Here is an 11,942-nt window from a genome sequence, read left to right as displayed (position 1 = left end):
GCTGCAGTTACAACAGCTTTAATCAGAATAAAGTTCTGTTTTTGTCCCACAGTCGCAACTGGAGAGGTATTACTGACTCAGTGATAAAGCTGGTTAAGATCTAGTTACCAACGGTTAACATGTCACCACTAACCCCTGCTGGTGACAAGGGGCCAGAGTAGGACAGAAGGAGTCGAGGGAGAGTATTCGGACGCGGCCTGACATCTCAGGTAAGCGGACTGAACTTTCTCCTTGGGATATTATAACTCAGTAAACGGTTAACATGAAGTGAAGGATAGATAAGTTGAGGGTGGGGGGCAGACGGGGCCAACGCATTGATGTCCCGGTCAGACCCGGAGCAGAGGAACCGGATGAAACCGGGAAACTCCAAATCGTTCTCATGTTCACATTAGAGAAACAAAGTTCGTGCACTTAGCGGTTAGCTTCGTTAGCATCGCTCCCTCGGCAGCCGGGTCCCTCGACCCGGGCTCAACTCTTGGTTCGGTTCAGTGTCGACTGTGACGCAGTTGACGGATCAATGTACGGAGGCGGATGTTTGCGTCGGTTCGAGCTGACACGGCGAAGAGCGGCGGCTGTGGTCGGCTGCTAGCGGCCGCTACCGTTTACCGAACAGTTAGACGCTAACGGTAACTAACCGGAACTAACCCACCGGAGCCAACTAACCGACTGGGGCTGCGCTGCGAGGGGCTCACCGGGATTCACCGGCGTGAACGGCCACTGACTCGTCCGACAGGGGTCTGACTCATGATGTCCTAAAGGACGAAGCGGACACACGGGACGTTACCGTCCCAGCGGCGGAGCAACAAGTCCCGTCTGTACTGACGTAAAAGTACTAATAGGCAGCAGTACACACAAGTATACACGCTACAAGTGTGTACTAAGGGGACATTTACTGAAAGTATTAAAAGTAAATGAGTTGTAAATCAGATCATTACTGATACTTTGGTTTGTAATAAGTTGGTGTTTGGATGATTATTGATGAGTGAGTGTATTGATAATTGGTGTGTCTCACACTCACAGCGCAGATCATTTCACATCAACGATCACTTCGCAGATTGATTTCCTGTCAGTCCACTGGTCAATTAATGGATGGATATTTGAGCTCTAATGATCTGATCACATTTGATCAAATGCTATTTGGCATTTAAATGAAGTAAAAATTACAGTATTTACTCTGTGGAGTACAAGTACATATATACCGAGTACTCGTACTCCATCAGTATTTGAGTACACGTACTTGATTACTTGATAACGATTTAACAGCTACAGACGATCAGTTGATTAACAGAAACTTGATCATCAGTGAGATGTTTGATGATTCTTTCTCTGTTTTGTAAACTGATTGTCAGCGTTTATAATACGTAACACATGCATAATGTCCTATCTAGCTGATCATCAAAACATCTGGATGGACCCCTGGTGGCTGACTACAGTATAGATTAAAAACCCCGCCCCCTTGATGTTAGCAGGTGGGACATGGACCATAGACTGAATATAAAAATGGATGTAGTCACCAGGTCCAGACAGTGAGGCCAATGTGGAAGTGCTTAAAACCCATCCTCTCGAATGACCAACAAAGGGCAACTCCACTGGTTGCAAAAAGAAATCAGTTTCTTTCGAAGTCTATGAAAAAATGATCCTACTACTTCTCACTTGAATTATAGTAAACAGTAAACATTTTCCGGAGGAGTTTATTGTCTCCCAAAATAGTTATTTCTTGTACAGGTACACTGTCTTACCTGTACAGGTGGAGTGTCACACTCAGTGGTCAGCATGTTGTTTCCGTGCCGCCCTCAGTTGACTCCTCCTGTGACACGCTGCTGCTTCTTGTCCTAGGATTGGTCAACTTTTACTTGGCAGCATGCAGCTGACCTATGAGAGACTGAGGCGGAGCTCCAGACTCAGGAAGCTGACGGCTGTGCTGCTTGCCGCCTACGCCGTCAAAAAACTGTCACCGTACATCTGGAGGAGGATACACGTAAGAAAACACACACACACAAACACGTATACACCCAAACACTCTCTCTCTCTCTCTCTCTGCAGGTAACTGTATGAGTTTGTTTTGTTTTCAGAGAATTGCAGCTGGTAAACAGCTGTGCGGAGCTAACCTCCCTGTGGATGAGGTCAGTTCCTCCACCAACTCTGATAAGAACAACAGAGAGAAGAAGAAGAAAAAGAGTGACAGCAGGTGTGTGTCTGTGACCTGTCTGTCTCTGTCTCTGTCTTCAGGTCTCCGTCAGTGAACAGTCTGTGACGTGTCTGTGTCCTCAGGTCTCCGTCAGTGAACAGGGAGTTTGTCCTCAGACTGTCTCGTCTGTTGAAGCTCTTGTTTCCAAAGTTATTGTGTCCAGAGGTCGGTCTGTTGGTTTTGCACTCTGTCACTCTGATGTCAAGGACCTTCCTGTCCATCTACGTAGCTGCTCTGGACGGTCAGTCACTGTCTTTCTCTGAAACAAGACTTTCAAAGATACACAAGGATACTAGGGCTGTCACATTTTCCAAAACTCAAATTCGAACAAATTTGACTGGGCAAGCAATTCAGTCAAATATGTTCTAATGACACCAGAAGCACTGCAGACACAGTTTAAGTGTAAAATCCCAGATTACCATCTTTTCACTTTGTTCAGTACATATCCCAGAGCTCTTCCTCCTGACTTGAGGTGGGATATCCACAGCCTCTTTTAATGACATGTGCTTACCCAGTGTTAAACAGAGACACTTGTACTCTGAATATGATAACACTAGGGAACCCAAGTAAAAAAATAAAAGAGCTATATCTGTATCGGATGTTAATCAACAGTATTGTTCTGTTCAGGTGTGATAGTGAGGTGTATCGTGCAGAAGGATCCTCATGCCTTTATGCTGCAGCTCTCCAAGTGGCTCCTCGTTGCTGTTCCAGCAACATTCATCAACAGCACAATCAGATTCCTGGAGGGTCAGCTGACTCTTCGCTTCAGGAGCCGATTGGTCAACCACACCTATGAGCTGTACTTCACCAACCAGGTAACACACGCACACACATTGAAACAGTAACAGACTCACTCAGCTAAAACTGATCACAGAAAATAATATTTATCTCTTGGCATTGGTTTTGGTCCTTGAACGCCACACGCTGTCTGTGTGTCTCTGTCTCTGCAGACGTATTACCGTGTCAGTAACATGGATGGCCGTCTGTCCAATCCCGACCAGTCTCTTACTGAGGACATCGTCATGTTTTCAGCCTCCGTCTCTCACCTCTACTCCAACCTGACCAAACCCATCCTGGACGTGGTCGTCACCTGCTACACCCTGCTGCGCACCGCCCACTCTAAAGGTACATCAGGACTCCGTCACGTTGTGTCTGTGCTTCAATAGAGGTCACCAAAGGTCACTGAAACCTCCCTCCTGCAGGAGCAAACACCACGTGGCCGTCTGTCATCGCTGGCTTGGTGGTGGCATTCACTGCCAACGTCCTGCGCGCCTGCTCGCCTCGATTTGGGAAACTGGTTGCTGAGGAGGCGAAGAGGAAAGGAGACCTGAGATACATGCACTCACGCATCATCACCAACTCTGAGGAGATTGCGTTCTATGGAGGACACAAGGTAGGAGACCAGTTACTGGTACAGGGATGCCCCCTGGTGGACTACTACGGAAAATACCACAGTGTGGCGTTAATGTTTAAACTGAATTTGTTTTATTAGTAAGTGGTGATGGCCCTGTTTGGGGTGTTCATGTTGAGTCTGGGTGTGTTTGATTCATGGGTGGAGATGGCCCAGTCTTTGGTGTTAGTGTTGAGTCTGGGTGTGTTTGATTCGTAGGTGGAGATGGCCCAGCTGCAGAGAAGCTACACTTCTCTATCGTGTCAGATCCATCAGATCCTGCTGAAGCGACTCTGGTACGTCATGTTGGAACAGTTCCTCATGAAGTATGTGTGGAGCGCCTCCGGCCTGGTGATGGTTGCCGTGCCGATCATCACCGCCACTGGATACTCAAAATATGGTAAAGACCATAGATGTGTTAAATATGAATAAAGATCATGTAACGTACATTGAATACACACACACTGCACAAATAAGGTTATTCTAAATAAAAACAGTCAAATAAATAAAAATAAATGCTGACGTGTGACCTTTGATCCCTGATGTCAGACTCCGAGGAGGTGAAGCAAGCGGCCATGGTGATGAAGGAGGAGGAGTTAGTGAGTGAGAGGACGCAGGCGTTCACCACAGCGAGGAACCTCCTGAACGCCGCTGCAGATGCCGTGGAGAGGATCATGAGCTCATACAAAGAGGTGAGTCTCCCCCCACTCTCCGTCCCTCCCTCTCTGATCCTCCTCCTCCTCACCCCTGTCTCTCATGTGTGGTGACCCCTGACCTCAGTGTGTACTTGTGTCTCCAGGTGACGGAGCTGGCAGGTTACACAGCTCGGGTCTCTGAGATGTTGGATGTGTTTGAAGATGTGAATCAGGGAATCTACCGTCGCTCTGTGGAACAAGAGGAGGCGTTAACAGATGGAGGAGGAGAAGCTTTGGTCCAGCACGGTCACAGAGTCACCGGTCGACTGCAAATCAGAGGTGAGTGCAGAATGTGGCATTCAGTGAATATAGCCCTTTCAGACGTTGGGCCCCGTCACTCCCTTGTCCCGCAGCAGGGAAGATTTAAACATGACGTCCTCACTCACGTGTCTAAATAAACAACCTGAGTATTAAGTTTATGTATTTAACCTTTGTTTAAGTAACATCTCACTGACATTAAATATCACTAAAGTTGTCTATGAATGTACTATAAGATGCTGCGGCCCAAAAATAATTGCCCCATGTATAAATATAATATGAATAATAACCACTGGAGGTCAGTGTTGAGTTCAATAGTGGTCCGAGAAACAGGCTGAAGATCTCAACAGTAATTCATTTACCAATTCGTCTCCTCATTTACCAATTACAGTCCTTGTGTTGAAGGGTTTAATCATTCAGTCATGAGCGTTCAATCCCTTACATCGTTGTTGTATGCAGGTCAGGTAATCAGTGTGGAGAAGGGGATTCGCTGTGAGAACTTGCCAATCATCACACCTACCGGAGACGTGGTGGTGTCCAGCCTCAACATCCAGGTAACACGCACAGGCACACACACACACACACACACACACACACACACACCACACCCGGGGCTGCTGGTGCCACAGAAGGAATGTGATATAATGCGGGAAACACTGGAGATCAGAGGTCACAGTCAGTCTGATCTCATTAACATTTACTGAAACACAGAGACAGAGTGTGTGTGTGTGTGTGTGTGTGTGTGTGTGTGTGTGTGTGTGTGTGTGTGTGTGTGTGTGTGTGTGTGTGTGTGTGTGTGTGTGTGTGTGTGTGTGAGAGAGAAATTCTTGTGGTTAACAGATGGAAACATGGCGGGAGAAGATGAAGAAGGGGAACATTGATGGAAACAGAACCGCCTCTCTTTAGTCTATGTCATCACCTTTGAACTCTCTGCTCTGACAGCTCCTCTGTGATTGGTCAGTTCTCTCAGAGTGCGAACATTTCAGGGAAGTGGTTCAGCGGCATGTCAGAGTCTTGTTCATACCTGACATTAACGTGCCAGTGTCAGATACAGAGTTAATTGATGTAAGAATCAGGTAGATTTAGTCTCCACCCTTCTTTTCCGGTGTCTGTTGGTGGTGTTTATCCTCAGCTTGCTGAACTCCCATGTGACCATAGCGTCATCATCAAGACGCCCACTTGCTCGATGTCAATTTTCCTCCTGTGTTCTCACATGGGCTCAGTGTGACATTTTCTTGAAATTTTTCTTGGTAGCAGGCAAGAAAAGTTTTGGAAAATGTCTGAAGCAACTGACTCAGAAATTTGCATTCTCACACTAAGAAAAACTTGTCCAACCTTCATTTCATGTCTGAAAGCAGTTTGAGAAATGTATTAACCGTATATACATATATTTTTATTACATTAAGGCACACAGAGTAGACATATGGCCAAGGGAGTTGGTTATATGGTCAATTAAACAAACTACTCAACTTCTTCTCTGACAATAACCAGGCCGTTCAGAGGGGCCAACACGGGGCATGACAGTGTGAGCACATACATCCTGGGCTTTGGTTTTCCTTCTTGAACAGTGTGAGGTGGAATTAAACAACAACATTTCTAAAGACTCAGAGTGTACGGGCAGCTTTAGTTGGGACCGTCTGTTCAGTGTGTTCACTCTTCACAATCAGTCCTGCATCATTCAGGTAGAAAAGGTTTACTCTGGTGTTTTTTTCTGTGTGTGTGTGTGTGTGTGTGTGTGTGTGTGTGTGTGTCAGGTGGACGAGGGGATGAACGTGTTGATCACAGGTCCTAACGGCTGTGGGAAGAGTTCTCTGTTCAGGATCCTCAGTGGACTGTGGCCTGTTTATGGAGGAGTCCTGTTCCGCCCAGAACCTCAGCACATGTTCTACATCCCACAGAGGTAACTGTACTGCAGCTGCACTGCTCACTTTTTCACACACATCATCATCATCATTAGTGAGCGCACACTGGCTATCAGCTCCAATCAACCTGCGTTCAGACATGCACTGAAGTCCGGACATTATCCTGAAATTTTCCATAGGGGTTATTCTGAAAATTTCAGAGTCAGTTGGACATTTTCCGGCCAGCCCCAGACTGTGAGAATGTGAGAATACTGCAGGGAAATTTGCAGGAGTGAAAGGGCAAGTGGGCGTGTCAGTTTTTGCAGATACGTCCAAATGCTTGCCGTATTGTTGTCAATGCAAAAATAAACATTGCGGCAAGTCATTATCTTCTTCACTTGCTGCAGCAGAAGTTAGGAGGAGGACATGAGGATTGTTCAGGTGACCTACCTGTGGTGCTTTAGTACTGTAGTGGTGATGGGTGTGGGGCCTCAGGTAATCTACCAGTAATAGTGATTGGGGGGGGGTAATGTGTGTGTTTCAGGCCCTACATGTCGGAGGGGACCCTCAGGGACCAGGTGATTTATCCAGACTCGTTGGAGGAGATGGTCCAGAGGGGGGTCACTGATTCACATCTGGAGAAAATCCTCCGTACCGTACACCTGGTCTACATCCTGGACCGAGAGGGAGGTGTGTGTGTCTGTGTGTTCATCAGCTGAACTGAAGTCTGAGCCAATCAGAAAAATGCATTTATACTCATCCTCATTCATGACACACTCTGTTGTGTGTGCGTCAGGCTGGGAGTCGGTCAGTGACTGGAAGGACGTCCTGTCTGGAGGAGAGAAACAGAGGATGGGGATGGCTCGTATGTTCTACCACTGGTAAATGTACAACAATGTAACAACAATGTGGTCCTGGTCCTTGTCCTGCTTGGTTTTCTGACTGTCGCCTGTCGTTCTCTCTCTATCTTCCCTGTGGTGTGAATGTCTGTCACCCAGCCCTCGATATGCTCTTTTGGACGAGTGTACAAGCGCCGTCAGCATTGATGTGGAGGGAAACATCTTCCAGGCTGCCAAGGATGCTGGTATAGCTCTTCTGTCAATCACACACAGACCATCCCTGTGGTGAGTATACGTGTGACATTGTGACATCTTTGTGTGATTCAGTGTTTCATACAGACATTAGAGGTAAAATGTTTGAATTTTGACCACAGATGTTGTAGTTTTGTTTCCGTCCTGCAGGGGGCATCAGAGCTCTGAGCTCTCAGCAGGTACACCTGGTGATCTTCTTCTTCTTCCTCTTCTTTTTCTCCTCCTCGCACAGGAAGTACCACTCTCACCTGCTGCAGTTTGATGGAGAAGGAGGGTGGAGGTTTGAGCCTCTGGATGCCTCCACTCGTCTCTCTTTGCAGGTACATAAATCAAACCATCTTCACACCTGCAGGAAGTCCACCTGTCATCTGACTCCTCTGATGATCACACTCAGAAAAATAAGAAAAAAAGTTAAGATAGATGTATGTGGATGCAGCCTGAGGGTGGTGCCACACACACACACACACACACATACACAGACACATACACACACACACACACACACACACACAGCTCTCTGACTTCTGCAGATGCCGTGGTTATGGTAACCATCAGCTGCATAACAACACACCTTTAGTGTGTGTGTGTGTGTATGGTCAAAGTGTAGAGAGGCGAGTGGGATGAACAGATCAGCTGTCTCTGTTTATGTCATGTGTCTGGGTCCAGCTGCAGTTTGTATCAGTACAGTTTTACCGATTTAAAACAGAAAAAACTGTTTACATTTGGTCTCTAACCACTGGTTTCTTGTCTTTCTGGTCCCTATTCTCTAACCTCTGGTCTCTAACCCATTGTCTCCCTGGTCTCGGATCTCTAACCTATGGTCTCTGGTCTCTGGCAGGAGGAAAAGCATCGTCTGGAGAACCAGCTCTCTGGGATTCCTAAGATGCAGCAGAGACTGGCGGAGCTGTGTGTCTTGCTTGGGGAGAAAGAGGGGGAGAAAGAGGGGGAGAGAGGAGGGGAGGAGTTCGAGGAGTGAACAGATGAAGAGGAGTTAAACTGTTTTTTACTTGTTACCATGGAAACACAGCAACTGTTCATGTAACTGAAACTAGTGTTAACCTGGTCTGGTCTGGTCTGATCTGGACTGGACTGGACTGTGTACTGTATTTTATGTCAATACACCAGGCTCAGTCAAATGACCTCAAAGTTCTGGACTGGACAGGCCTGGACAGGCCTGGTCTGGACTGGTATGTGTACTGTATTTTATGTTAAAACACCAGGATCGATCATGTGACTGAGCCTGGTGTTAAACTGGTCTGGTCTGGTCTGGTCTGGATTGGACTGGACTGGACTGGACTGGACTGGACAGGACTAGACTAGATTAGACTGGACAGGCGTGGTCTGGTCGGGGCTGGACTGTCTACTGTATTTTATGTTAAAACACCAGCCTCAGTCACGTGACTCAGATACTGTAAGGTCATTGTTCAGGTTGAGGTCATGTGATTTTTAAATGTTTAATCTCTTAGTTTTTGCATTATCAGGTATTGATCTGATAGAATCTATATTATATTATATTATTCTATATTATATTATGATAATCAATCAGCTGATCAATCAATCAATAAAGTTTTTGACTGATGATGATGATGAAGAGGATGATGAAGAAATTGATTAGTATAAAATAAAAATAATAACATGTACATGTGTTATGCTTTTCAATATAAAGTTACTTTAATCATGAGGGAAAGTAACAAAGTGCATATACTCCACTACTGCAAATACCTGCAATGTTGTGAGTATTTTCCCAGTTATCCCAGTTACTTTGCAACTGTACTGTTACTACGTGTAATACTTTGACTGTGGTACTGCAACTACATGAAGTACTAAAATCCACTGGATTGTTTCGTTTACTAGTGCAGTACTGTGATATTCTTGAGTACTCTTGAGTACTGATACTAAGTACGTGGGGTTTTCTGATACTCTGGGTATATGGAGGAATCTGATACTAGATTTTTTTTTTCTATTATCAACTGATTACTGATTGTTATTGTCATTTTAAAACTCGTCCGTTTTTAAAAAAACAAACAAGAATCGGTTTTGTCTGATGGAAGCGCGGTGGAACGTCACAGTCTATGCGCCAGGGTTGTCGGTTGTCTTCCCTGCAGAGGAGCCAGGCAGTGGGGAGCGTCGGAAAAGCCTCCCGGCGCCGCGCAGAGCGGGGCGGGGTCTGTGTCGGACCTGTTGTGCGGCTCTCGGTGCGGATCGTTCGGCTTCGCGTCTTCGCTGGACAGCGAGTGCGGGTTAGTGGAAGTTTGTTCGGGCGGGTCCAACTCCGGAGGACCGCGGAGCAGCCGGCCGAGCACAGGTGAGAGTGACCAAGTCCCTTCTAACGACCAAACGCTCACCGAGCGGCAGCTGCTGCACGAAGGAGCGAGTCTGACAGCCCCGCGCCAGACTCCGTTCAGACTGTGGACGCTTGTGAGCGTCCTCGCGTGTCTGTCAGCCCGTGAACCGGAGAGAAGTGACGGCGGGGGGATTGGCAGGACCTACAGGAGAGCTGCTTTAATTCGGCTTTAATACTGCAACTCGCTGTCTGTTGTGACTGTCGCTCTCCCTGGTTGAATCCGCACAGGCGCTAAACACGCGTCGTCGTCGCAGGCTGGACAGCAGCGAGTTTAAAAGTAGTCGCGGTGTAACGGGAGTCCGGTCGGTGTCCGGCAGCAGAGGGAACGTTTGAATCCGGTTACTTCAGAAATGTTTTACTGCGCTTTTATTAGTGTCTCTGTTCCCAGCCTGTCCTGGCACGGCACGGCTCAGCCCGCAGTCGCACTCTGAATAGCTGACATTCCATCACACACACACACACACACACACACACACAGAGACACACACACACACACACACACACACACACACATACACACAGAGACAGACACACACACACACACACACAGAGACAGACACACACACACAGACAAACACACACATACACTCGTACACACATACACACACACACACAGAGACAGACACACACACACACACACACACAGAGACAGACACACACACACAGACAAACACACACATACACATACACACACACACACACACACACACACACTCGTACACACACACTCGTACACACATACACATACACACACACAGAGACAGACACACACACACAGACACACATACACATACACACACACACACACACACACACTCGTACACACACACTCGTACACACATATACACACACACACACAGAGACAGACACACACACACAGACACACATACACATACACACACACACACACACACACACACACACACACACACACACACTCGTACACACATACACACACACACACACACACACAGACACACTGCTGCTGTGTTTATGGTAGAAGTGAATTCAGAAGTCACCTTTGCTGACGTTACATAAGGGAAGTCTGAATCACGTGACTGAACAAAAAACAAAAACAATAAAGACAATAACTGCCCCCCCCCCAAACACACACGTACACACACACAGAGGAAAATGTCTGTACTCGTCATTCCTGTTGATGAATTGAGTCCATGTCTTTGTGCTGGTTTGATTCATGTAAAGAAGATTATTGGTTAATATGCTTGTTTTAATTTTCAGCTCAGGCTTTATCTAAACTGAATCCATGAAGGTTTTAAATCTGTGACCCACTTTGAGACCTGCGGTGTGTCTGACCAGCGCCAAGCTGTGGGGTCCCCGCGGCTCCCAGGCACGTTCACTTGACGCTGCTGCTCCGTGACCACCAGTGAGCCTTTTCTAATCATGTGATTGTGTGAGTGTCTGCGTTTCATTACATGTGAACAGTTACTCTCATTGTGTCATGTTTTTCTGAACTTACACAACGACGTCAGAGAATCGCCAGGAGGCAGAGATGTAACGAATGAACACTGAATATTTAACAGTGACTGATCGCTAATAATCAATATTAACTATCGGTTGAATGATGATTGCTTCAAACCTGCGTTGAAAGGCGTGAATGAGGACATCTGGCGGACTCAGCAATGACAGCTAATTGGTTGGTTGAATTTCTGGTCACAGTAATTGGTTCATGTCATTGTTGTGTAATCTCAGGTCATGTTCACACCTGGAGTTCACGCCAGTCTCTGACCCCGTTCACCTGGCGTTCACATCTGTCTCTGGCCCTGTTGTGGAGACAGATGTTTAACACCTGGTCTGAACTGTGTGATCAGATCACCAGAGGCAGGTGTGACCAGCCGGTGTGAACTGGTTGTGAGTATAATTACATTATAAACTTCAAGAGAAAAGGAAATGAAGTTTGGTGTGAAGGGAGTTGAAGTGAAGGTCTGATAGTTTTCTGAACTTGACCTGAATGAAGCAGCGTATGAAACATCGCCATCGTCATCATCAGTGAGATGAAGATTTTACTGAAATCGTCCATTTGACTAATCTGGAGGATTTAGTCTGGGTCCAGATTCAGAGTCAGATTAGTGTTTCTGCTTAATCACCTCTAATCTACACACACACACACTCACAAA

General features: G+C 46.6%; 2 protein-coding genes across 7 annotated transcripts in view; both read left to right on the top strand.

Annotated features, from left to right (window-relative positions):
* The first annotated feature begins 33 nt into the window (after positions 1-33).
* On the top strand, positions 34-9,296 carry abcd1 (ATP-binding cassette, sub-family D (ALD), member 1). Of its 6 annotated transcripts, none has more exons than XM_035645209.2 (17): positions 34-209; positions 1,837-1,978; positions 2,073-2,188; positions 2,272-2,429; positions 2,816-3,003; positions 3,139-3,313; positions 3,391-3,581; positions 3,798-3,978; positions 4,128-4,270; positions 4,378-4,552; positions 4,991-5,085; positions 6,286-6,431; positions 6,917-7,062; positions 7,169-7,253; positions 7,371-7,496; positions 7,696-7,783; positions 8,302-9,296. In XM_035645209.2, exons 2-17 carry the CDS (start codon positions 1,862-1,864, stop codon positions 8,437-8,439), a joined length of 2,268 nt encoding a protein of 755 aa, XP_035501102.2. In that variant the 5' UTR covers positions 34-209; positions 1,837-1,861; the 3' UTR covers positions 8,440-9,296. The 6 variants fall into 6 exon arrangements, with proteins under 6 accessions (XP_035501102.2, XP_035501103.2, XP_035501105.2 ...); XM_035645210.2 differs by lacking the exon at positions 34-209 and adding an exon at positions 269-401; XM_035645212.2 differs by lacking the exon at positions 34-209 and adding an exon at positions 439-626.
* A 278-nt stretch (positions 9,297-9,574) lies between these two features.
* The window catches only part of plxnb3 (plexin B3), a 43,831-nt gene continuing 41,463 nt past the window's right edge, over positions 9,575-11,942 (top strand). The window contains exon 1 of the mRNA XM_035645192.2: positions 9,575-9,768. The gene's annotated coding sequence lies outside the window, so the exon portion shown is untranslated. The remainder of the gene's footprint in view (positions 9,769-11,942) is intronic.

Source organism: Scophthalmus maximus, chromosome 3 (assembly GCF_022379125.1).
Source record: "Scophthalmus maximus strain ysfricsl-2021 chromosome 3, ASM2237912v1, whole genome shotgun sequence".
Lineage (NCBI taxonomy): Eukaryota > Metazoa > Chordata > Actinopteri > Pleuronectiformes > Scophthalmidae > Scophthalmus > Scophthalmus maximus.
Note: the sequence above shows the minus strand (reverse complement) of the source record. Positions and strands in the feature narration are given on the sequence as shown.

Coding starts and splice junctions, on each gene's coding strand:
- abcd1 (XM_035645209.2), top strand. CDS start 1,862: ATGCAGCTGACCTATGAGAGACTGAGGCGGAGCTCCAGACTCAGGAAG. Junction 3,979..4,127: donor CACTGGATACTCAAAATATG/GTAAAGACCATA, acceptor CCCTGATGTCAG/ACTCCGAGGAGGTGAAGCAA. Junction 7,254..7,370: donor GCTCGTATGTTCTACCACTG/GTAAATGTACAA, acceptor TCTGTCACCCAG/CCCTCGATATGCTCTTTTGG.